The sequence below is a fragment of the Protopterus annectens genome, chromosome 9.part0 (assembly GCF_019279795.1).
Source record: "Protopterus annectens isolate FY-2018-M chromosome 9.part0, PAN1.0, whole genome shotgun sequence".
Classification (NCBI taxonomy): domain Eukaryota; kingdom Metazoa; phylum Chordata; order Ceratodontiformes; family Protopteridae; genus Protopterus; species Protopterus annectens.
Genome location: NC_056743.1, coordinates 138,985,859 through 139,011,456, shown reverse-complemented (window position 1 = coordinate 139,011,456; position 25,598 = coordinate 138,985,859). Strand labels below are relative to the sequence as shown.

Here is a 25,598-nt window from a genome sequence, read left to right as displayed (position 1 = left end):
TCTTAGGCATGGGGCCTTGAACTGGCAACTGAAGTGCAGTCTTTTTAGGTTAAATAGGAGTCTTAAGCTTAGAATACGTTTTTATGGTGAGCGTTGTTGGTCTGAAGACGCCTTCAGAAACCGAAGGTGTTTCTGCAGCACCGACATCTCTTTCTGCAGAGTCGTCGGTATGGGCTAAACAAAATGGCTGCATCGGCCTAGCGCTCTCCGCCAAAGTCTCCGAAGTGGTCTCGGGTTCCAAATCTGCGGTAGTCAGGGGCTGTGTCGGAGCCTCACTGAAGACCGGTGAACCGGAAACCGTTCCAGCCGAGGCCTCGGAGTCTGGCTTGGGCCTAGGCTGCCTGTCCTTATCCTTGCATTTTTTGTGCACGCCGGTAGTCGGTTGCTCCAACGGCATTGTGTAGTTAAATTTTCTACCGAAGTAGTGTCGTGTGAAATCAAAGCGTCTTTTTATAGTACGCTTATTAAACCTAGCACAAAAACGACAACCAGTGACGTCGTGGTCTGGGCCTAGGCAAGGTATGCAGGAAGAATGAAAATCCTTATGAGGTATTTGCTTCCCACAAGAAATACAATTGTTAACTTTTTCTGACATCGGTCTGAGGCAAGAAAAGTTTCGCCAACGGGGTACTTAGCTTTACTGAAGACTTCAGATCTGAAATTCGACTTCGAAAATTTCAGGAGTCGGCTGACCGGCACTTGCGAACTGCTTCTGCTTCTGGCACCACGTGGCAAGAAAGACTGAAGAAAATGGCGTCAGATGCATCATATATACCCCTGGCGCACTGATGTCAGGGAAGAAGCGACAGCAACCAACGCCGGACCAAGACTTTGGAATTCCGGCCGACTGCGGGACCGCCTGACGACAGGATAACCCAAGTGTGATGACTGCAGCAGGGTAACACAATGAACATCCATTCTTTGGAAAGAAAAAAATGACATTTGGGTGGAGTTCTCCTTTAAAACTATCAGGAAGAGGAATCTAAGAGAACAAATATAGTCATCGATGTTCCTAAACACAAAGAATATGCATGTGTGTGCACGTGCTGGTGTGTGTAGGAGGTCATGGAGAAGTGAAAGCAACACAGGTTCAAGGTACACAGTCTTTCTCTAACCATATCTTCATCTCTAAAATAGAGAGTAAAGTAAATCAATGCCAAACTTGATATAAAATAATTGTAGATTTCGAATAAGGATCAGTACTGTCCCACTTTTACATGCTACTTGTACAAGTGCACAGCCTGCAGGGTAAATCAGTATGCCTCCTGTACATAATCCTACAACAAAAGAAAAAGAACTACGAACAAAGTAAGCACTACAACATTATCTCAGAGAGATAAAGCCCTGACTGTGCCCAGACAACTCAAATCTGAGATGCGTTTCAGGTGCTAGAAGCCACAGGTGGGGGAAGAGTGGGAAAACAGTGGCTTACACTGGCTCCCTCCTCCTGCTGGTAGAAATGGAAGCTTCCCACTGGCCAATTAACCCCATAAAGTAAACGCACGCATGCATGACAATGAGGGATTCAATTGGGGGGACATTTACTTGAAGATGTTAAACTGATTTAGGTAGCCCTTGTGGAGTGTGTACAGGAGAATTCATGTATCTAGTGGAAGGCCCAAAGATGATGAGTGACCATCACAGGGCCCTGCTGTGGGGAGAAAGCCAGACTAGCCTCCAAACTGGTTGAGGGTCTTTGATCCTGTCACTAGACAACAGATGCGGAAGCATGGGCAGTGTGACAAGCTACCCTCATAACTGCCTGGATGACAGTTCTTCCAGATGTGCCTTGCTTCTGTACTGGGTATCCTTTCTAGTACAGGTAGAACAAATTAACTTGAATCTAAGTGCAGAAGGTTTGATGGTGCAGGCAGGAGGGGAAAAAGCACAGAGACAGAAATGAGAACATTCAACAAGATAAGTCTTTCTGGTTGGGTCACAGCCATAGTGGTAAAATTTATAAACTTTTGCTTTCCTTCTTGACGATACATATAATTCCAGATTTTTATGCATCACGTCAATTGCTCACCCTATGTAAGCAAACATACACTGAAATAATGAAATCACGAGTTAGCAAATTATTATTTTAAAGTAACTTATTGCAAGCCAAGAGACTACCAGCACCCCCACCTTCAGCAAGTAAAACACTCTCTTTTTGTTAATTGTTACTAAAACAAGAATGTAAAGTTTTTAACACTTTACCTTTGGTCTAGAACTGCCTCCGAGTATGATGGTGGGGATTCCATGTCACCTGCTCTGTGGTAGACCGGGTTTGATGTGAATTGCATCCCACTGCTGACACTGTGTGTGACACCACTTTGGGGCAGCTGATCTAGGACAACCAATCGTGACATGTGAAGTGGGTGATGCTGAAGACGCTGCACAGGTGGTGTAACATGAGCAATGATGCTGCTGCGCTTCTGCTGATGATGCAAGACAAGGGCAAGAATGGCCACTACCAGAACAAAAATAATGGAACTACCAATTATGGTATACGTGATGTTGGGGTAGTAGGCGAAATGAGTCTCAGATGTGACATAGTCCTGCCCGCTTCCAGTTTCTGAAAAAAAGAAGATAAAAACAGTTTCTCAGTATAACAATGCAACTTTTATTAACAGTTCTAATAATTCAGCTCCAGCCTGCAACAGAGACATTACAGTCCTTAAGCCTAAGCTCTAAGTTCAGCAAAAAAAGCTAAGGAAGATAAAGTGACCCACGATAACGTGGTAGTTTATTTAAAATTAATGTAAAAACTTAAACAATTACTCATTTCCGTAAAGTAAAGTTGTGTTGGTAATGCAGCATAATAGTTGATGTTCAAAAAGGATCACTGGTGCAGTCATTAGCTTTAGGAACTCAGCTACACATGCGGTCCAAAGCCTGACCTGACTTTCACAGCTCAGCATCCTTCTCCCCCCTCTGAGCCGACTCCTCCTCTCAAGGGATGTTGCATCTTTCCTGGTATAAAGAGGACATCAGCCCGTCACACCTTTAATTCTCATGCAGTCCTTGGCATGGCAGTCCCTAGGCTGGCCACTGGGTAAATATACTACATAATGGCATACTATAGTTAAACTCGGGTAGTACAGTTACTGAAGTTTTACAGACAAAAAAAATGCTTTATGAACACTACAACAGAAATAACCACCAGACATTTAGATATGGCTCATGTTCAGGTGTTCAATGCTTACTCATACTACCCCCTTCTTCCCAGTGGTCAGATTGAAAAGGAGGAGGAGTTGTGCTCACCTTTCCCAGCCATTATAACAAATTAGTGGAGTTTGGAATGGCTATATACTAGTTTTTAAATTTTTTTTTTTTAGGTACTATGATTTGCTCACACATTCCAAAGACTGGCTATCAATGGACTGATGATCCCCAATATTTCTAACTGGCATGACTGCAAGCATTCTGTGGCAAACCAGTGTGCCATCCAGGATTAGTTGTCTGCCTTGTGCCCATAGTTTAAACACGGAAATACCAAAGAAAAAAATATCAAAAAAGACAAAAATAAATAACGGCCACAACACAAATACCCAAAAGATCATTTTTTAATGTAGATTCTGGTACCTCAGTAGTTTGCCTTCTAGGAATAATTCACCCTCACAACGTGGTCACTTTCATACAAACCCAAGTAGGTTCATTAAACAGTTTCATCAAACAATCCCATTATTAAACAGTTAATCAATAAATCATTTAAAAGCACATTTCATATTTAAACAATACAAATTTCAAAAAACTCTTCCAATATTCATTTATCTACATACATGTTTGTTTTCAAAAAAATTATCTTTAATTTAATTTATTATTTTTTATTATTCTATTTACAAACTAAATGGACATCTAAATTCATACCCCTAGGGGATAATGTGCTATAATTTAGAATCATCCTACTTTCAAGCCTAATTCTTGTTTAAAATTGTCCCTGCTAAGTGGATAGGGATGAGCCAAAACACTAAAAAAGAAACTCTCACTGGAAAGTACAGTTGTGTGCACTTACCGTAAATGTAGATGTTCGAGTGTATTCACTGTTGCAGTCATCACACTTGGGTTATTTGCCAGCAGGTAGCCCTCAGTTGGCCCGAATACCAGAGACTTAGTATTTCTGTGTTGGTTGCTGTCGCTTCTGGACTGATGTCAGGTCAGGGGTATAAAAACAGGCAGCTGACGCCATGACATCAGTTTTTTTTGCCAAATGTCAGGAGCACCAAATAGGGAGCCAAGTTATGGTAGAAAAAACACCACCAGTAAAAAGCAAATACCAATATCCCTGTAAGGGGTGAGTAAGAGAGATAGAGAAGGAGAGAGAGACAAGGGGGTTGGAGGGTGGGAAACCAGGACTGCAACAGTGAATACACTCGAACATCTACATTTATGGTAAGTGTACACAACTGTACTATGTTCTTCGTATTTCACTGTTGCAGTCATCACACTTGGGTTGATTCCCAAAGCTGAAGAATGGGTGGAGGCAGTCAAGAAGATTTGGGGCTGGCTAGTATGCCCTGCAGAAATGCTGTTGCAAAACCCATCCTAGATTTGGAAAAGACAGGCAGGTGGTAATGCTTGGTGAAGGTGTAAACAGAACTCCAGGTAGCAGCTTCCAGAATGTCCCTGGTAGGGACTCCTCTGAGAAAGGCTGCAAATGTTGAAATTGCCCTCGTGGAATGTGTTCTGACCCCCTGAGAGGATGGTTTCCCATGGTGTTTGTAACAGAAATGGATACAATGTGCTATCTATTTGGAGATGGATTGTTTTGATATGGCCTTGCCCTCTCCCCAGATGCAAAGCTGACTAGTAACCGGTCAGATTTCCTGAAGGGCTTAGTCCTATCAAGGTAGAGTCTGAGCTGTCTGTGCATGTCTAAAGAGTGCAGGATCCTTTCCCCCTTATTTTGAGGATTAGGGAAAAAGGTGGGCAAATGGACAGATTGGTTGAGAGCCACACTGGATAGCACTTTAGGTATGAAAGTTGGGTTAGTCTTGAGGGAGACCCTGTCAGCATGAAATATAATGAAGGGTTCCACAGCCATAACTGCTTGTAGCTCAGACACTCTTCTAGCTGAAGTGATGGCCAGAAGCAAGGCTGTTTTCTAAGAGAGGAATTTTAACTCTGCTGACGCTGCAGGCTCAAAGGGGGCTGAACAGCTAGCATCTCTTTTCGGTTGATGTGCAAATGAACTTTGTTTGGGCTCCAGTGGCCCTGAATGCACCTGTCATCCAGATGTGCACCCCAGGCATAGTCTGATGCATCTGTGGTTAGGGTCTGGGTGTCGTGGGGTTGTGTAAAGGGAAGTCCCTTGTTGTGGTTGCATGCTGCTGCCCACCAAAGAAACTCTGTCCTGAGACAAGTTATGATAGGTATGATAGTTTCCAGGTCCTGAGAATGTTGGCGCCAAATACTTTTTAAGGACCAGTGAAGTTTCCTCATATGCAGTGTGGCATATGGAATTAGCAAAATGCAGGAGGCCATGAACCCTAGAGCCTGCAGGATTTTCCTTGAGGATAGCTGGATTCTGCTGGCCATTTGAGTGAAGTAGCCTGTCAGATAGGCTTGTTTTTCTGGAGTAAGGAATGCCATCTGGGATGCTGTGTCCAAGCGTGCTCCCAGGAATACAATTTTTTCACTGGGGTCTAGTTTTGATTTATTTTCATTAATAATGTACCCCAGGGAGGTTAGAAGATCCTTTACAAATGTCAGGTACTGCAACAGCTTTTCCTGACTGCCTGCCTGAATCAGGCAATCATCCAAGTAAGAGTAAATTTCAGTCTTTCTCTGTCTGCAATACGCAATGGCTGGAGCAAGGCATTTTGTGAAGACTCTGGGAGCAGTGGATAAGCCAAAGGGAAGTGCAGAGAACTGATCATGCATAGATCCTGCCCTAAAACGTAGATATTTCCTGCATGAGTCCCTGATAGGGATGTGCAGATAGGCTTCCTTTAGGTCTAGGGTGGCTAACTAGGCATCTTTAGACAGCATAGGGAGAAACTGCTGCAGGGTGAGCATTTTGAATTTTGGTACCACCAGGAAGATGTTTGGAATGGATAGATCTAAGATTGGGTGCCAAGTGCTCTCTTTTCTGGTTACCAGGAAAAGTCTGGAATAAAAACCTTGACCTATCTGTTCTACAGGCTGAATTGCCCTTATGGAGAGCAGGGATTGAACTTGGTTTTGTGCCTCTGTCCACTGGTTTGGAGGAAGATCTGGGAACCCTTTTGAGGTTGGCAGCATGTGGAAATAAAATTTGTACCCCTGGGATACTATGTTGAGGACCCATTGATCATTGGTGATAGAGGTCCAGTTTTTTGCATGGTGGGTAAGTTTTCCTCCTAGTGGCATGAGCAATTGGGCAGAGGAGAGGAGTTGAGAAGTCATTGTGAATTCTTTCCGTAAGGGGGTGGCTTAGCACTCCCTGTTTTAGAAGTGGAGGTACTCCATTGCTTAAATCTCTGCACACCCTGAGACTGTAATCTGGGGGGTCTGTTTCCACTGAGTCTAGTTTGATGTGGCTAGAAAGGATCAATATTTCGAGGGGCAATTCCTACTGAATCTTGGAGGCTACACTTGCAAAAAATCTTTGACTGTCTGCATAGACGTAGCCTTTTCTTCCATCTTTTTTAAAAAACCTCTTCTGCTTTAGTACCAAGCAGATTGTCCTTGTTTAAAGGAGCATCCAGTCATTTTGATTTGACATGGTCTGGCAAGGTCTGTTCCTTAAGCCAAGCATGCCTTCTAAGTACAGAACCTGTGCTTGCTGCCCTGCAAGATGCTTCTAGGGCATCAAACCCAAATTGCAGGTTATGCTTTCTGACTTGGCTTACAGAATGCATAAGCTCCTGCAATTCTTTATTTTCTGCACAGTCAGGAAAGGTAGGTAATTTTTGCTTAATAAGTTCCAAAGTATGTTGCTGGTATTTCAGCATGTGGAACTGACAATTCAATGCTCTAATTGGGTTGGAGCTCTTCTGGGTGGCCTTAAGTTGTTAGCCCCTCTTAGAAACTGTTTGATGAAAGGGTGTGAGAAGAGAGGTGGCTCTGTGCTGAAATGAGCAGAGATAGCAGAGGCATGAATTTTAATAGAAGAGAAGGATAGACCCCTGTGTAGTAGGTCTGCTAGGTAATCCAGGATGACAGGTAGGGAGGGCTGTGCTGTTTCAGCTCCCTTTGTCTGGATCTAGGTGCAAAACCTTTTCCACTTGTCAGCATAGGGTTTTCTAGTGCTGGGGCATCTGGCCTCACATATCACATCCAGAACTTGTTTTCTGAGGCTGGCAGTTTGAGGAGAGGTCAGGGAATAAGCCAGGCTGCCAGGTTGAAGGTCTGCAATTGGGGATGCATGAATTCTCCATTCTTCTGGGTCAGGAGTGTAGGGATCTGAGGTAGGTGCCATGGTGGCAGGGGTAATAGGCTGCACAGCAGTGGGTACCAGTGCTGGCATGGCCAGTCTGGGGAAATTAGGATTGCCCTCGGTTTTTCCTCCCTTATTTTGAGCAGTATCCTTGGAATGAGTGGTAGAGGGAGGAATGCATAGACCGAGAGGTTTACCCACTGGAAGGATAGAGCATCCACTTTCCAGGCCTTGCTGTGAGGTTACCTGGTACAGAATTTGCTGAGCTGGTTATTGGAGTGGGAGACAAAGAGATCCACCTTTGGGGTGCCCCATTTCTGGGTTACAAAGGTGAAGGTTCTGTAGTCTAGCTACCACTCGTGTAGGTCTAGCAGGTTTCTGCTTAAATTGTCTGCCAGAGAATTTAGGGATCCTGGCAGGAATTGTGTTAGTAGGTGTAGTTCCATGGCTGAGGTTGTGTGCCAAAGGGTCATGGCGAGCCTGCAGAGGATAACAGTGAGCTTCTCCCTGCTTGTTGATATACCACATCACTGTGGTGTTGTCTGTTTTGATCAGTAGAGGCCCCGGGAAGAGTAGGGGACTGAAAGCTGTCAGGGTGTGCTGAACAGCCAGCATATCTTTTTGGCAGATATATTTGATTTGGGCTCCAATGGCCCTGAATGCACCTGCCATCCAGGTGTGCACCCCAGGCATAGTCTGATGCATCTGTGATGATGGTCTGGGCAGGGTGTGGTTGTGAGAAGGGAAGTCCCTTGTTGTGGTTGCATGCTGCCGCCCACCAAAGAAAATCTTATCATTGGTATGATAGTTTCCAGGTCTTGAGAGTGTTGGTACCACTGTGGTTTCCTCATATGCAGTCTGGCATATAGAATGAGTAGAATGCAGGAGGCCATGAACCCCAGGGCTTGCAGGATTTTCCTTGCGGATAACTGGGTTTTGGTGGCTAGTTGAGAGAAGTAGCCTGTCTGATAGGCTTGTTTTTCTGGAGTAAGGAATGCCGTCTGGGATGCTGTGTCCAGGCTTGCTCCCAGGAATACATTTTTTTGTGTGGGTACTAGTTTTGATTTCTTTTCATTGGCAGTGTACCCCAGGGAGGTCAGTTGGTCCTTTACAAAGGTCAGGTGCTGTAACAGTTTTTCCTGACTGTCTGCCTGAATCAGGCAATTGTCTAAGTATGGGTAAATTTGAATATTTCTTTGTTTGCAAAAAGCAATGGCAGGAGCCAGGCATTTTGTGAAAACTCTCGGAGCAGTGGAGAAGCCAAAGGGAAGCGCAGAGAACTTAAAGTGCATAGATCCTGCCCTGAAACGTAGATATTTCTTACAAGATTCCCTGATTTGGATGTGTAGGTAGGCCTCTTTTAGGTCTAGGGTGTCTAACCAAGCATCCTTGGAAAGCATAGGAAGAAGCTGCTAGAGGGTGAGCATTTTGAATTTTGATATCACCAGAAAGGTGTTTAGAATGGATAGGCTGAGGATTGGGTGCCAGGTGCCCTCTTTCCTGGGTACCAGGAAGAGTCTGGAATAAAAACCTTGGCCTATCCCATCTGCAGGAACATGCTGTATTGCCCTCATGGAGAGCAGGGAAAGGACTTGCTTTTTGGCCTCTGCCCACTGATTTGGAGGAAGATCTGGGAACCATTTTGGGGTTGGCAGAGTGTGGAAATAAAATCTGTATCCCTGGGACACTATTTTAAGGACCCATTGGTCGTTGGTGATAGAGGCCCAGTTGTTTGCATGGAAGGAGAGTTTTCCTCCTAGGCACACAAGCAGGTGGACAGAGGTAAGTGGTGGAGGTGTAAAGTCATTGTGAGTTCTTACCATAAGGGGGTGGCTTAGCACTCCCTGTTTTTGAAAAGGAACTCTATTGCTTAGATTGCATTCCCTGGGGCTGCTGTCTGGGCAGTCTGCTTCCCCTGGGTCTGGGCTGAGCTGGCCTGGAGGGGGCTGGAAAGGACCAGTGCTTGGAGAGCAATGCTTACTGAACCTCGGAGGCTGGACCTGTAAAAAGTCTTTAACTGTCTGCATACATTTAGCTTTCTCTTTCATCTTTTTTAAGATGTCTTCTGCCTTGCTGCCAAACAAATTGTCTTTGTTCAATGGTGCGTCCAATAATTTTGATTTGACATGGTCTGGCAAGGTCTGTTCCTTAAGCCAAGCATGCCTTCTAAGGACAGAACCAGTGACTGCTGCTCTGCAAGATGTTTCTACGGCGTCAAAGCCACATTGCAAGGTGTGCTTAGTAACTTGACTTGCAGAATGCATAAGCTCTTGTAATTCTTTACTTTCTGCACAAGCAGGAAAGGAAAATATTTTTTGTTTGAGGAGTTCCATGGTATGTTGCTATTTCAGCATGTGGAACTGACAATTTAGTGCTCTAATAGCAAGAGTAGCAGAAGTGTATACTATTTTATCCCATCTGTCTAATGCTCGGGAATCCCTATCTGAGGGGGTGGGATTCTTAGCTGAAGTTGCTTTGATTCCTTTAGGTCCTTGAGAGATGACCTAGGGGTCAGAAGTAGGATTTTGAAAATAAATGTTTGAGAGCCAGGGACTCTATAGTACCTGTCAGGTTTCCTGGGAGCAGGAGGGAGGGTGTCAGGGGTCAGACTGGATTCCATAAAAACGTCATCCATAACATCCAGGACAGGAGGAATGGCCAGAGGTCTATGCTGTGGAAGAGCTAAGAATTCCCTGAGTCTCTTTTTTGACTGAGGATAGTCCTGACATTCCCATTGGAAATGCTCCCTTAAAGTATGTAGGGTTTCCCCAAAGGAAAAGTCCTCAGGTGGAGACGCTGAACGAATGGATTCTTCTGCATCAGAATCCTCATAAGCAGAGAGGGGTTGCATGTCTTCATATTCAGATGCATCAGAGTCATTGGACTCCTGTTCAGATAAAACTACTGGGGACAAGTCTCTCTTTCTTTTGGAAGGGGTAGCCTGGCTTCTCCTGATAAGCATTATAAGGTCTTCAGCCATTTTAAGCATTTGAGATTGAGGCAAGGAAGCAGGGGCCTGAGCTTGGGTCATCGTTTTTTTTGGGTGTGGTTCATACCCTGGGCCTTAGAAACTCTGTAGTTTTGAAAGAACTGAAGATGAAAAAGAGTTCGTCGGTCTGTATAGAGTATCGATTGTGAGAAGTACCTTCTTGGAAGCCGGTGCCTGCTCAGCGACTCCGAACCCATCCAAGGTAGAGACATACCCAGGATCCTTAGTCGAAAAAGAGTCTCGCAGCATACCGGACTCCGAAAGGGTCTCAGTAGCAGCTTGTGAATCCACAGAAGCGGACTTCAGGGGCTGCGAAAGGGCCTCACTGAGGACCGGAGAACTGATGACTAGCTTAACGGAAGCATCGTCGGCAGTTTTGGACCTGTGCGGTCTGTCTCTGTCTTTATCCTTGCGTTTTTTTAGGAAGATCGGTAGTCAGATGACTTACTGAAGCCATATCAGAATGAGCGGACTGACAGTGAAAATATCTAGCTACAATAAGGGCCTGACGTTCTGGCGTTGAACAAAGTACAAAAGCGACAGCGGGGGACAAAGTGATCCAGGCCTAAACAGATGACACAGTAAGAAAGGAAGTCTCGGTGTGGTATTTGCTTTCCACAGGCAAGATTGTTAACTTTTTCTGACATCGGTTAGAGCAAGAAAAAAGGATCCCCAACAGGGTACTTAGCTTTAGAAGACTTCAACTTCGATTCAGAAATGAAAACTCAGGTAGCGGCCGACTGGCACTCGTGCAAACTGCTTCTGCTTCGGACTCCTCAGCAAGAAAGACTTATGTAATGATGTCGGCTGTTTGATTTTATACCACTGACGACCTGGCGTCAGTCCTGGAGTGACAGCAACCAACGCAGAAATACTAAGCCTCTGGTATTCAGGACGACTGAGGGCTACCCCTGGCAGGATAATCCAAGTGTGATGACTGCAACAGTGAAACATGAAGAACATCAGCAGTTACCTAAAAGCAGCTGAAAGGCATGAAGTGCTGTTCACAAAACATGTTATTCAATGGCAGGATATCATTACAGGAGGCACTAATGTTGTAGATTTGAGGCATCTATACAGAAGTATTACTCATAAAAGGAAGGAAGAATTTCCTGAAATTACTGATCAGAAATCTGAGGATGTAAAAAGTGATGATTTCACAATCTCAGCGAACAAATAAATAAATAAATAAATAAATAAATAACTCAAGAAACAAAAAGAGCTTATAAGAACAAAGTACCACAACAAAGTGTAAAACTCTGATAAAAAAGAAAGAAAAAAACAGAATTCAATGTACACACATAATTTATTAAAAACAAAATAAAATAGCCTTAAAGGAGAAAAGATTTCAGAGCTTATGCCCTCCCTCAATGTCAAACAGCATTATAATGTTTCAACATTTCCGAATGCACCATCGCAAGCACATTCCTTACCATTACTGGCTAAGAGGGAGTCCATAAATGCCACTTGGCTGTTAGCCTGATGAGACTGCATGCAGTTTTACAACAGTCATGTGAAACCTGCTATACTCTTTTTTTTTTCTCTCTCCATAGATCTAATTTTCAAGCCTAGGCCTTCAAGAAGCATGACTGCAGCAAACTATATTGGCATTTCCTGCTTTTTTTTTTAATCAATTTTCCATCTAAACTGATGGGTTGATTTATTTGGTTCAGCCTATCATTTGGAGTTAGGTTTTGGTTGAATTTTGCTTTACTTTGCTGAAGAGTAGTTTTTAATTTGCTGCAGTCACTCCAATAGATGACACGTGATGCAGTGGTATTAACATCGCCATCTCAAAGTGTGTTTCTGGGTGACAAATAATGGGGGGGTATTACCATCACCGTATGATGAGGTCCTAAGGGTAAGAATGTTTTCTGCCATTTGGGATATGATTTATCTTTACTGATTTTAGTTAACTTTCCTAGTGTGTGTTTTTTGTTTATGTTTTCTTAGGCACAGAGGAATTGTTTTTTTGAGAGACTGAATTAACTTGGTGCTTGTAGTGTTTACTCATTTATTCCAGATACACTTTTTTTCAATATGCAAAAGTAGAAAAAAAGTTCCATGAAAGGTATCTGTGTGTGCATACCTATTTATATATATGTAGATACACATAACACACACATATCATTCAATCAATCAAACCAAAAAAAAAATGGTCCATCCAGTCAAAGTCATAAAAAGACGCTACATTTAAAGCAGCTTTCTTATTTTTTGGGGGGATCATACCCAACCAAACGCAAATCAACTTTGGGATTACACAACACATCCTGCGCAACAACATAAATCATTAATCAAACAGGCCACAGATAAGCACACTTGACTAGCTATGCATTTGATCCACTGAGAGAACCACATTTATTACATTTGAATTAAGCTAATGACTGACTTATTCTGACTGTAAAGGTAAACTTATTACATAATCATGGAACATTGCATAATGCAACTGCCACTTTTTTGTATTATTAATATGTGTTTTTAGTTATAGAGTTCCCAATCCCATGTTAGCTACCTCAGTGCTGTGTTCCAGGCATAGACTTCCAAACAGAATGGGATCAGATGATGCATTATAGAGTAAGCAAATGTCACATAAAAAGTGAACTATATAAAACTAAACAAATTACTAATGAAGTTTTAAACATTTCCAGGTTTACAAAAACTATGACTTTTTTTTCTAGCAAGGAATCATATTTTTAAGTTACTTCAGGAGGCCTGTTTGAAGGTTACATTATGCAGCATGATATTTGACAATGGATTTGATTGATTAGGTATGTAGCCATCCAGTGTTCTTGAGGTGACTAGACATGCCCTTTTAACTTAGATGGGCTACAAAATATACTTTGCTGACTTTGGTAGACAGAGAATGGTCACATTTAAATTTTCATATACCACTTTCCATAAATCTTTAATGATATGACCATTTATTTTATAATACGTATTTATATCTTTTTTTTTTTGCTAAGTCTTATGAAGCAGCATGTACTGAAATGAAAGGTTGGTAAGGTCATATTGAGTACACCAGGTATGTAATTTTGTAAGACCACCTTGGAGAACTTCTAGTTCTTTAACTAAAGTGGCTATGCTAACCTGTTTGCCCACATTACTATATATGACCAGTCACAGCCCATTTCTCAGTTGTACAGATAAGAATTGTCCAAACATAAGTGACCTATGTACAGAGACACCACTAGTAACCGCCAATGGGACAAGCATGTAACCTTCATATGGACATATGCCCTGTTGCTTAAGCAGTTTTTTTACACACTGAACCTTGTATAGATTGACAGTTGATTTTTTTTATTTGACCTATCAGCTCTTTATGTGGAATGGCATTTATTTTATATTTTTCTGGCCAGATTAGTCCCACTAGATGTGTAATCTATTTGTATGCCACATAATGGTCAACAGCAGCATTCATCATTACGTCTTCAGTAAGTGCCATATTCGAAAGAAGCTCCAAGACTCAAAAGGCAAGATCTCATCTTATCAAATCCATACTGTATGCTGTCTAAAAATATACCCCCTGTATCATTTTAGATAAGCTCCATTTTCAGTTTTGAAGAGGACAGTATTTAATAAAAGGCAAATACTATTCATTACAACTGAATATATTTCATTTCAGTGTACCAAACCCACTTAACATGTTGGTAACAGTAACTGCTGTCAGTACATATTGAGTTAGAATCACAATACAAAGTTATGTGATCCTGAATACAAATAAAATGTCCAAGAAATTTGTCCTTAGCATTTTTTTTTTAATTTTCTCTCAGTAAACTACATGCATGCTTTTAAAGCCACAGTATACACATTTTTAATTCTAGCAGAAGAAAAACATAAGATGCTATGACTTAAGGCATCATTTGTGTAAAAAATGAAGCATATCATGTGACACTATCAAAAAAGAATAAACACTGGCAGATGTCTAACATAAGTCTTCATCTATTGACAGATCAGATGCTTTTGCCAAAGTGATGCAGCTTCTTGACAAATGCATGGTCATAATTCTTACACAAATATGCAGTATCTCTATACTTCTTTCTTTTTAATGCTTTTTTCTTTACTTTTTACATTATTTATATAGAATGTGTGTATTACTATTATTGCAACTTTCCCAATGTGTGGTATTGTATCTACTGTAACTATGTGTAATTTTTTTGTATTTGAGCTTTTCTACCAGGGCCTTCACTGAAAAGGGGGTTTAACGTCTAGGCGGATTATCCCAATAAACCCATGTAAAATAAATACATAAATGCATTTGAATGAAGGAGAAAGCTAGGAAGTCCTAATCTATGGGTTTTCCATGGGTGTATTACAATGATGGTATGGAAAATTTTGAATTCCAATGTCATGTCTTAATGAAAGAGACACTTATTTGCTCACATATTCGTTGAGTTCATAAAAAAAAGTATTTCAAGAACTTTGCTGCACTGAGAAAGATTCTACTCCTCCTTAGAATGGAAAGCACTGCAACAGCCTTATATGCCATATATACATCAAATCTGAAGAGTTCTCAACAGCTGGTCAGCCATCAAGGAACATGAAAACAGAGCAGGGTGCTGGATGAAAGAGGATCACCCGATTAGATGAGAAAGATTTTTGCTTCTGGCACTGTCCAACCAGGAGTGACATATTAACTCAATCAAGCCCATAATACCTTTTTGTATATTTTCAGTTCACATCCATAGCTCCGTATGCCGTCCAGACCTTTTTTGGGCCTGGCTTTTGTGACTAAGCAACTTCCCAGCTAACAACAGGCAGTATTAGAAAGTGCAATGAGTTATTAGCAAAATGATACACATTCATAAAATACAAACAAATATGTCAGAGATAGTAAAAAAGAAAACTCCATATAAAACATGATATGAAATACAATGCACACAGGCGTAACATGTGCGTGGAATATCAGTCTGAGTACTCATGTGGGGAGTACTGTCCTACTCTAGTAACAGTTTCAAAAAAAGAAAAAAATACCTCTTAGTCATGCAGCTTGCTTTACTTATCTGAATGCTTAGTGACAACCACAAGATCTGGCACTATCCTGTCAAATCTTAATAAAATTAGATTTTGTCATCATTCACCTAATGGGATCAGCACCTTCAGTAAACCTTCCACACTTGCTGCTTTCAGTAAAAGCATCCATGTACTCATTCAGAAGTCGAAGTACTGAGAAAAAGGATATCAAGTTCTGTCTGACAACACTCATCCATGTCACTCAAGACAGCTTCTTAAAATTATAATTATTCACTTGTGATCCTTCAGCAACAGTCATACCAACTGGAAGCACTATATTTCCTCCATTATTAAGCCAGTTATTTTCACATATTTGTCATTAATCTGTGATAACAAAATGAAAATAAGCAGATAAAGACTAAAATCATACATCACATCCACATGAAAAATCCACTAGTTTATAAAGTAAATAAGATGAACATTTAAAAATACTGACAGAGCCCTGCCTGCTTGACATATGTTGGGCTTTACAGTGGACTATAGGTCTCCTTACTGTAGCACAACATTCACAGGTACACATGCGTTTGGTTTTTACCATGCAGTCAAAAATATTCAAGTTCACCGTACTGTGCAGTTAGCTCTTTTCTAACAATATCACCCGTAACACCCAACAAGCCAGTATCCAGCTAATATTGTGACACTTTTTGAGGTTCTGTAACAACATGATGTGTTGCTTCTCACTTCAACAATCAGTAAGCCAGCATGCTTTAACATCTATTGTCAATCTTAGATGACAACAGAATGTCCTTCCCAAGGCACGAGAATTGCATTTCAGCAAAATACTGTATAACGAAACAGTTACTAACCAACAGTCCTCCACAGATGAAGAAAGGAAAAAAAAAAAACTACTGTCTGCATCTTTCAAAATGTATCTTATAAACAACAAAATGATCTACAACTCATGCACTGAGCTGAATGAAGACATTCAGTTATGATACAAAAAAGGTCTAGGAGTTCCTTATTCAAGGAAGTGTACTTAGGAATATGGCTGCCATAGTAACAGTACAATGGGTATTCTGTATTTGTTGAGACAGTACATTAACTTTATTGAATTTGTCAAAAGGACACGTTTTAGATAAATTATCACAAAATTTTCAAAATACAAAAGATAATCTGCACTCACAGGACACCAGAACACTAAAAAGCTGAGGCTGCAAGGGACCAAAAACAGCCAATAAAAAGGGCTCAGTTGTACTTGCAAAACAATGTTGTGAGAGTTCTGAAAATACCATGAACTTAGCATTCTCTTTCCTGAAGGAAAAAAAGTCAGAAATTTGAAATAATTTATTCAGGGCCATTAACTAATAAAAGTTTGCCACCTTAATGTCAACATTAACAAAATGCTGGAGAAACCCACAAGAAACCGTTTTCTGAAAACATGAAGAGGAGTCCACACATGCAGGGAAAGCATATGACCACTTGACTGCAGGAATAATGACAGATATCTTGATGCTGTATACAGTGAGTCACTACAAAATGACATACATAAATCTGCTTTATAAAGCGATGACATAACAGCCACTCAATGCATAACACAGCTGGATAAAAAATACTATTGCAGAGAAAGCACAGTAACTGAGCATTACAAAACATTAATTTATACTTACTGATAAGGAACGGTCAATAGAGAGTTGCAAAACCATTCCCTAAGCACTGCTGTTATAACACTTTCATAAGTTATCTGAAAACAGGTACCAATGGTGACTTTTGTGATTAATAAGCTCTTTTACACCAACCAGGAAGTTACACTGAACCTGCAGAAATAATGAAGTGTCTGGGCACCTTAATACCCTAGTAGTGGTAGGCAAAAATTTAGGACTGAAAAATCTTAGGAGCTGAAATAAGGTACAGTGCACAAAAGCAAAGAACTGCATAAAAAAGTTATTACCAGAACTCAGAAAAAAGGGGATCCGGGGGAAGCTGTTAGCCACTTATATTTAGACAAACACATCTGTCTGAGGCAGCAGTTGACAAATAACACAATGCATTGATTCAAGTTTCCAAGGCAGAAGGAAACAGATAGGGTTGCCACCTTTTCAAATGCCCAAAGTGGGACATTTTTGGTACAAACGTCAGATTTTTGCAGGGCGAAACATACCCATGACAGTACAAAGAACAGAACTTCACTTTTTTGTCTAAATAAAAGCTTATTCTTGAATAATTTTAGTTGCTTATTCTGTTTTTTATAACATTTAGGTGTTTCAGATACAAAATAACTGTTTTATGCAACTATTACATAAAATATAGGAAATAATTTTGTCCTAAAATCTCAGGACATTTGCAATTTTTACAATTTTTTTGCAGGACACAACTGCCCAAAGAGGGACTGTCCCCTCACAAAGTGGGACAGGTGGTAACCCTAGAAACAGATCATCTCCCTTACAGATCACACCCAAACTTGATTTTGGTTTATATTCCTAGCTATCACATCTGAGGATGTATGAGGTGCAGAATACCTTACGACAAGAAACTGAATTGATAAGATATAGGACCAAATACGTATTGCCTTCAAATAACTCCTATATGACAACACCAGAGCTACACAGCCCCAAGGAATATGACTTGCAAAACATGACCTCATTTCAATCCAGCTTTGCAAAAATGGTAACCATCAAAGCTACTGACACTGAAAATGTACTTGATTGTGTGTTATATTTACATTTTCACCAATGATATTTAGTGTGAGACAAAAACATGAAAGTTAGAGTACTTTGTTGTAAAATATTTATAGAGCACTGATCAATAAAATGACAGTTTGCAGGTTGTATAAAACAGTTAACAGGAGGTATAACAGAATACAGAGGAATACAGCACTTAAGTTACAATAAAATGAGTAAGAGTCAACTGACATCCACTCAGAGACAGAATTGTAAACTACATTTAGCAAGAAACACAGAGTCACTCAACTGTGCTACAAAGTCATTGCTACACAGAATATACAAGATTTATATAAGTTATGCATATAAATACATTACCTGCAGCAAAAATCATCAGTAAGAGTCAAACTGTGCAAAGATGGACAAAAACATAGATTCAACTGTGCATTAGGGATATTTTTTCAGGGTACAGCATTTGATTAAAAATGTGCAAATGCTAGGTAGTGTACTTGAAATTTACCAAGTTTTATCCAAAGAATGTTCTATTAGTCCCAAATAATGTGGTATTTGGAGTTTAAAGTTTGCTGTTCTCTGCTGCAGTTAAACAATTCTAGTTTTGGTTCTTGTTGGCTATTCTACTGATTTACTTGCTCTGAATTCACTATCTAGTTAGCTGCTGAATAAAGTAGTGTATTTTTACACTATTCTGCATATTTACATCAACAGGCCAGTGGATTTTCCATCTAGTGCACTGGGTGGTAGCCTGGTCTGTTAGGTTGGGGAAACACTTGAGTTTTCTGCATGCAGTTTTACTGGCTAGATGGCTTATTAATCAGCTTATCTTGTTTTTACTGCCTTTACAAATTCTGTACAACTGAGTGGCTCTTGGCTCATTTCTACAAAGCAAAGTACTTTTTTGAATAATGGCACTTTTATAAGCTGTTTAACGTACAATACTGTATCTAAGTTTGTTTATGGTATCATTTTGTATCTTTAAGTTTGTTTCTGGCAGCATTTCACTTTGGACACTACTTCATTCTGCTTTTACATTAGCAAGACTGGGATTACTCATCTAGTGGCAGTAGGTGTTCACCTGGTCTATCTCAGTGGGAAGCACATAAAATATATTGCAAATTATGTTAGTACCTAACAGACTGTAATTGTAGCTGTAGACTGTAAGGATGAAATATTGCAAATTATGTTAGTACCAAAAAAAAAAAAAAACTTTTTTGTTACTTAGCATTTGCAGTGTTCTTAATATGTATTCTTGCTGTGTGGACATTCTATTGTAATTTACATTTATATTTGCAGTGTTCTTTTATGTATTCTTGCTTTGTGGACATTCTCTTGCATTGATTGTACTGCCTTTGGAGCTTTTCTCCCCAGGCCTCCACTGAAAATGGGTACTACTTGGCCCAGTGGACTTCCCTGGTAATCAAACTGAAATAAATAAATAAAATAAATAAATAAATAAAAGGGCTCTAAGTGTAGTCACTGTATTAGCCAGAGCCTCAATTAGTTTTCTGTATTTCCAGTGTTGGTATAAATTTTGCACATTTGCACATAGCTGTTGTCTGTGCCATTGCCCTGTAGAGATGCAAACATCTGGAAACATTAGTTATTTTCATTATACTGTGAAAGTTTACTGTGCTAGTTACCTTATTAAAACACCCAGGACTACTGTTGCTCAGAGAACATCCAATTTGGTGCTGGGCAGCTTCTCTGGTTAAGTTAGCTGCAGATTACACCACATAAGCACACTTCCCTCATCCAGTTACAAACACCCTCCACTCCTATTCCTTTCAAGTACACATTAGGACCTGCAACTATGGATGGGCACTTACATGCTACCTCTGTATCCAGATGATATGGGTATTCTGAGGCAAACTAACAATTGCCTTATGTACACTGACAGCCACCTAATTCTCAGACAAATACGGTATTTGAGAGATGTAGTTACACATTGTATGTGAGAGTCTAGCCTCCAATGTCAGACAAAAAAGGCAACAAACATATTTTCAGTGGCTCACACACACCACTCACTGCACCAACCAAGGACCACACACACAGACTCACGTATGCAGAGTAACTTACCCAAACCTCAAAGGCATCTCAGGTGCAGTCCTCAGAAACTCCTCACACATATAAACAAGACAATTCCCATCATAACACATAAATCCACATCTCACTGTGCCTCAAATAATAAGCCAATAAGGCTAAACATTCCACGACACAATATTCTGCTCACAGGAGACTCCATTGTGAGACACACTGATGTCCCGCTTACCAGGCTGGATAAGAGAAGGTTACAGTTAGTTGCCTATCAGGGGCCAGATTTCTTGACTTTGTAAATTCAAATGCCCAGTTGCAGCTAGTCTTCACTCCCACTAGGGGAACAAATATCCTGTATCTGGTATTCACAAACATGGGAGAGTGCTGCACCCCCCCAGTGTTATGTCTTCACTAGTAAGATCAGATCACAAAACTAGTTTCCCCACCCAACCCCAAAAACTTTAAGAACTTCTCTAAGGTAAATTACATCCTATTAAGGGAAGGCATAGCTAGTTTCCAAGCTTCCCCAAATCCAGAAAACACAGAAACCTATTCAGAGGCATACACAAAAGCACCATATGACCATATAAACTGCATAAAAATAGCAGTACCAGACCGAAATAAACCCAGGTCAAACCACAGAAACAAGCCACTGTGGAGGGCCCCCAGTATTAATAGGTTGTACAACAAAAGAAAGAAAATCCTGTTGAGAAATAAGAGGGAATGTGCACAACAGAGAAATAAAGCCCTAATTAGTCTAAACAAATGAAGTCAAGTCTCTGAAAGCAGACTTTGAGGTAAAAATAGCCTCCAAAGCTAAGGATAACCATAAGTCATTTTTCGGTTATGTCCACAATCTTAAGGGAAACATGCAACAATGCGGGTAATTAGTTGTAGATAAAATCACCTATAATCAACCAAAAGACATAGTTAATCTGCTGGTTGACAAATTCAGCACAAATTTCACTTCATCACCAACAGTTCTCCCCTCAAAAATACCCTCCACTACTCCACTGCCAATTATCACCAAAGAACAGGTTGCCACTGCACTCTCTAAAGCTAAACATGGCTTCAATGGGGCCTGACAGTATACCAGGTTGCCTATTAAACAGCTTAAATCAGGACATATCAGGTATATAAGGATCTCTATTTAACCACAACTTCTGCAGTGGCTTTGTCCAGATAGAGTGGATGACAGCAACAGCCATCCCTTTGCATAAAGGGGGATCATTTACTAAAATGGGAAATTACAGACCTGTAAGTTTGACTGGTCTTACATGTCAGGCCATGGTAAGAGTAATCATGGACCTGATAAATAATGACATATAAGATCTCCAAACACTGGACTTGACCCAATTCGTCTTTGTTAAGGGCAGGTCATGCCTACTGAACCTGGTGGATTTCTTTGAAAAAGTCAGTAAGGCCATGGATGAGGATAAAACAGTACATACCTCCTACCTCAATCTGGTCAAGGCATTTGACACAATCCCCACTCAGGTATGATAAACTCACAAAGCTGGGTATAAATCCCTATGTCACCAGATGGACAGCCAACTGGCTCATGGGCAGGACTCATGTGGTTAAGGGGTAAACCCAGATCCAGCAAGAGGCCAGTTATTAGTGGTGTGCCACAGGGTCCAGTACTGGGACCACTCCTGTTCAGAATATGCTTTTCTAAAGTCAAGTCAAATGTGGAAGGCCTCTGGATAAGATAGTTTGTCAATGACTGTAAGTTAGGGGCAATTATTGAATTCCCCCAATGATGTAGCTATCCTTCACAGCAGGGTCTAGATCAGACAAATGATTGGTGCCAGAACCATGGCCTAAAACTAAATGCATTATCATGCAATATCACACCCCTTAGAGTGAACTCAAAGGTGAGAGATCTAGCTATGGAGATAGACAATAGCCCGGACTTTAACCACCATGTGTTCTCAGTGGTGAGGAAATCCTTTTATATGGCACAATTTATAAGTAAAGGTATCTCATCCAGATCCAAAGAAATTATAATTCCACTGTACTCAGCCCTCTTTAGACCAATAATTGAATACAGTGAGCCTTTTGGCATGCACTTGACTAGACACTTACAACAGCTGCAGTGATCTCAGAGAATCCTCACAAAGAAAATACAGGGTATTAACAACATATCCTATGTATCCACAGAAAAAAAGCAGAACCGAGGTCCAGATCCACTCAAAAATACTGTTTATTGAGCGCTTTCGTCTCTCTAATGAAACTTCCTCAGAATGAAGTACACATCACCCAACATCCATTTTATATAAAACAAAATGAGGGCACATTTTCTGAACACTAATATTATAACTTTTGAACATCAGTTATTCAAACAAGTTCAAGGTGTGGCAATGGGGGTGGCATGTGCCCCCATTTTTGCCAACATTGTACTAGCATACTGGGAAATGGAATTTATATTCAACAGTCCCTTTGTCAAAGGCTGGTCATTTTATGGCAGATTCCTTGACGACATCATAATTTTTAGGGTAGAAGACAATGGGAAAATTAGCCATTTCTTGGAGTATTTGGACAACAGTACTGAGTTTTTAGCATTTACACATTCATTCGATTACTGAATCTTCTATCCATTACTTAGATATAACCATTGAAAAAGACCCTGTCAAGTGACAGTTCAACTCCACCAGCCCACATTCTCAAATAACCTTTTACATTTTGATAGCTGTCACCCCCTACACCAAAAGAAGGCATTGGTAAAGGGACAGGGGTTAGACTGGCTAGGATGATTTCCGAACAAGAAGAGTTTATCACACAGATGAACATGCTGGGAGATATGCTGGAAAATAGGGGCTATCCTGTGAGTTATGTGGGGAACATTCTCCAAGACATTACAAAGAAAAGGTTGAGTGGACATTTTACACCCCTGCTTGGAAGGGTCTATGTCAAACAAACAAACACTTGCAATGTTGAACGTCATATGTTCGAGACCGTATGATCGACATTGCAAGTGTTCGAAGGTTGACTGCAATGGCGCTGTATGGTGCAGAATGGGAGAATTTCCCTTTTCTGCACTGAAGTGCAGTCTTGGAGTTGGTATATCACACCGTTAAGGTATGTTTTTCTTTTTTTATTATTATATATTTGAACTTTCAAATATCGACCATATGATATTCGACATTTTTGAAGTTTGAATATATAACATAGACCTGCTTGGAACAGGGGGAAGTATTCCAAATGAGGTAGGACAGGTTAGTAGTAATACCTTCAAGAAATCAGCTATTTTTAAGTTTAACCAGTATTTTTATAATATTAAAAATATCATTCAACACAACTGGAACATCTTCAGCACTGATGCAGACCAGGTACAGTTAGTAGGACCAGCCCTGGACATTGTATACAAAAGAGATTGTAGTATAAAAAACATGTTGGAGAGACAAAAACAGGAGAAGGATAAAGGTGTAGCTATGGTTAAATGTGGATACTGTTTACAGTGCCAGCACATTCTTGAAGGGAAAGACATTTTGATCCCTAACTATGGGAACTATATTATAAAAAGGGAAAATGTCATGTAACAGCAAAGGTGTGGTGTATTTGGCTCTATGGTCAAAATGTCCTTGTTACTACATCGGCAAAACGAAAAATGCAGTAGGATTTATCAGCATTATGATATTAATAGGAAGGATGAAAAAAATGCATTAGCAGTCCATATTAATGCCAAAGAAGAACATAGCTTTAAGTTTGTTGTTATTGAACAAATTAATCTAGGAGAAAGAGGGGGACCCTTGAATGACTTCCTGGAATTAGCAGAACTGAAATGGCAAATTAAAACACATGCAACAGTGAGCCCAGGTCTAAACAGTGCTGTGTCCATCAGTTCTGTTTTAAGATTGAAAACACATTTTTTTCTGTAAAGAAGGCTTTAATATGTCACACTGTTTTTAACAGTGTTCACATGTGCATGTGAAGTTATTATGTATTCTTATGCAATATATGTGTTTTAGAATAGATGTTTTGTTATGCTTTTATATTATGCCTTTACATTTCATGGCATTGTTGCTTTAAGAAATTCCCATTATTTGTATAGGTGATTTTTATATGTTTTATATAAAAGGGATGTTTGGTAATGTGTACTTCATTCTGAGGAAGTTTCCATTAGAGAGACGAAAGCGCTCAAACAGTATTTTTGAGTGGATCTGGACCTCGGTTCTTCTTTTTCTGTGGATTATTAGTTGGTGTGTCTTTAACCTAACATGTCCTATGTAGACAGACTAAAAGCCCTATCCCTTTAACTCTGCCTCCTATCGACTATTAAGGGGTGACATATGTCTGACCTACAAGGCACTCACAAATCCAGCTCTGATGGAACTGCTATACATCTACAAATCAAGCAGTCCAAGAGCTACCCGATCTGGGGATCTAAACTTAGGGACTGAAACAAAACATGCTGGAGAGACAGATGCATGTCTCAGAGATTACCCTTTCTTTGGACAGGCTTGCTATTCACATTAAGCGGAGCCCTTCCCTGACCCTCTTCAAAAGCAGTCTGGATCAACAGATGGAGAATAGCAAATTCTCACCTGGGCTAGTGTCTATGTCCCTTATGGACAGGTGCTATTTGTAAGCTACTCAATGCATATGCACAAATCCATGCCATGCTCTTGCCCTTATTGGGTAAAATCAGGTTATATTGGCTAGGTTTGTAAGGGCCCTTAAGCCATTTGCCTGGTAATCTCCTGTGAACCTATGAATATTATATATAACATATCATAACATTCTAACTTCAATGTTGTGACTTTCAAAAAAAGAAATGATGTACCTACCATAACGTTCCATGTTAGTTGTCCTTCATATCGCCTTCTTTCTTGCTGTTTGGGTCTGGAGCCGATCCTCAGCTCCGACTCGGCCTACTTCTATAGCTTGAGAGCTGTTTACTGGCTCGAGGTGAACCCTTATCCCAGAATGCCCAGCGTCAGCTACCCAGATCTCGTTTGTGATAGCTCACACTAGACATATAAAGTAACCAGTAACCTAAAAACTGATTTACCAAAATAAAAGATCAGAGTAAACTGTCAAAAGTTCACCTGGCATATGAACCAAGAAAAAGGAAATCAGCCAGTGAAACCATAGAGAACTCTTCTCAATCCTCTAGGAAGGGGGAATGATGGGGGTGCAAGAAGAAATGCGAGATGAAGGACAACTAACATGGAACGTTATGGTAGGCACATAACTTCTTTATGTTAAATTGTCCCATCTCGCCTTCATTCTTGCTGTTTGGGACAACATCCCTAACACCTAAAAACCCGGGGTGGCTCATTGGAACAGATTCTTCAGAACAGTGGAACCAAAGGAAGCTCTGCTCTGGGAGACCACATTCACTTTGTAATGTGAGATAGAGGTATGAGGGTTTGCCCAAGTGGCAGCTGCACAAATCTGAGTCTATGGGCAATTTAGACTGAAAGGCTACAGAAGTGGCTAATGCTCTAGTAGAATAACCTTTTGGTTTTGCTGGTAGATCTTTATGCCTTAAATGATAAATCAAGGCAATGGTGTCAGATAACCATTTGGATAAGGTCACCTTAGAAACTGGAAGGCCTTGCTTATTGTGAGCATAGGAGAGAAATAACTGGTCTGGCTT

General features: G+C 40.5%; 1 protein-coding gene across 1 annotated transcript in view; it reads right to left on the bottom strand.

The window, feature by feature from the left end:
• LDLRAD3 (low density lipoprotein receptor class A domain containing 3) overlaps positions 1 to 25,598 on the bottom strand; it is a 2,301,083-nt gene that overhangs the window by 116,273 nt on the left and 2,159,212 nt on the right. The window contains exon 5 of the mRNA XM_044082662.1: positions 2,203 to 2,560. Within this exon, the coding sequence (XP_043938597.1) occupies positions 2,203 to 2,560 (358 nt within the window). The remainder of the gene's footprint in view (positions 1 to 2,202; positions 2,561 to 25,598) is intronic.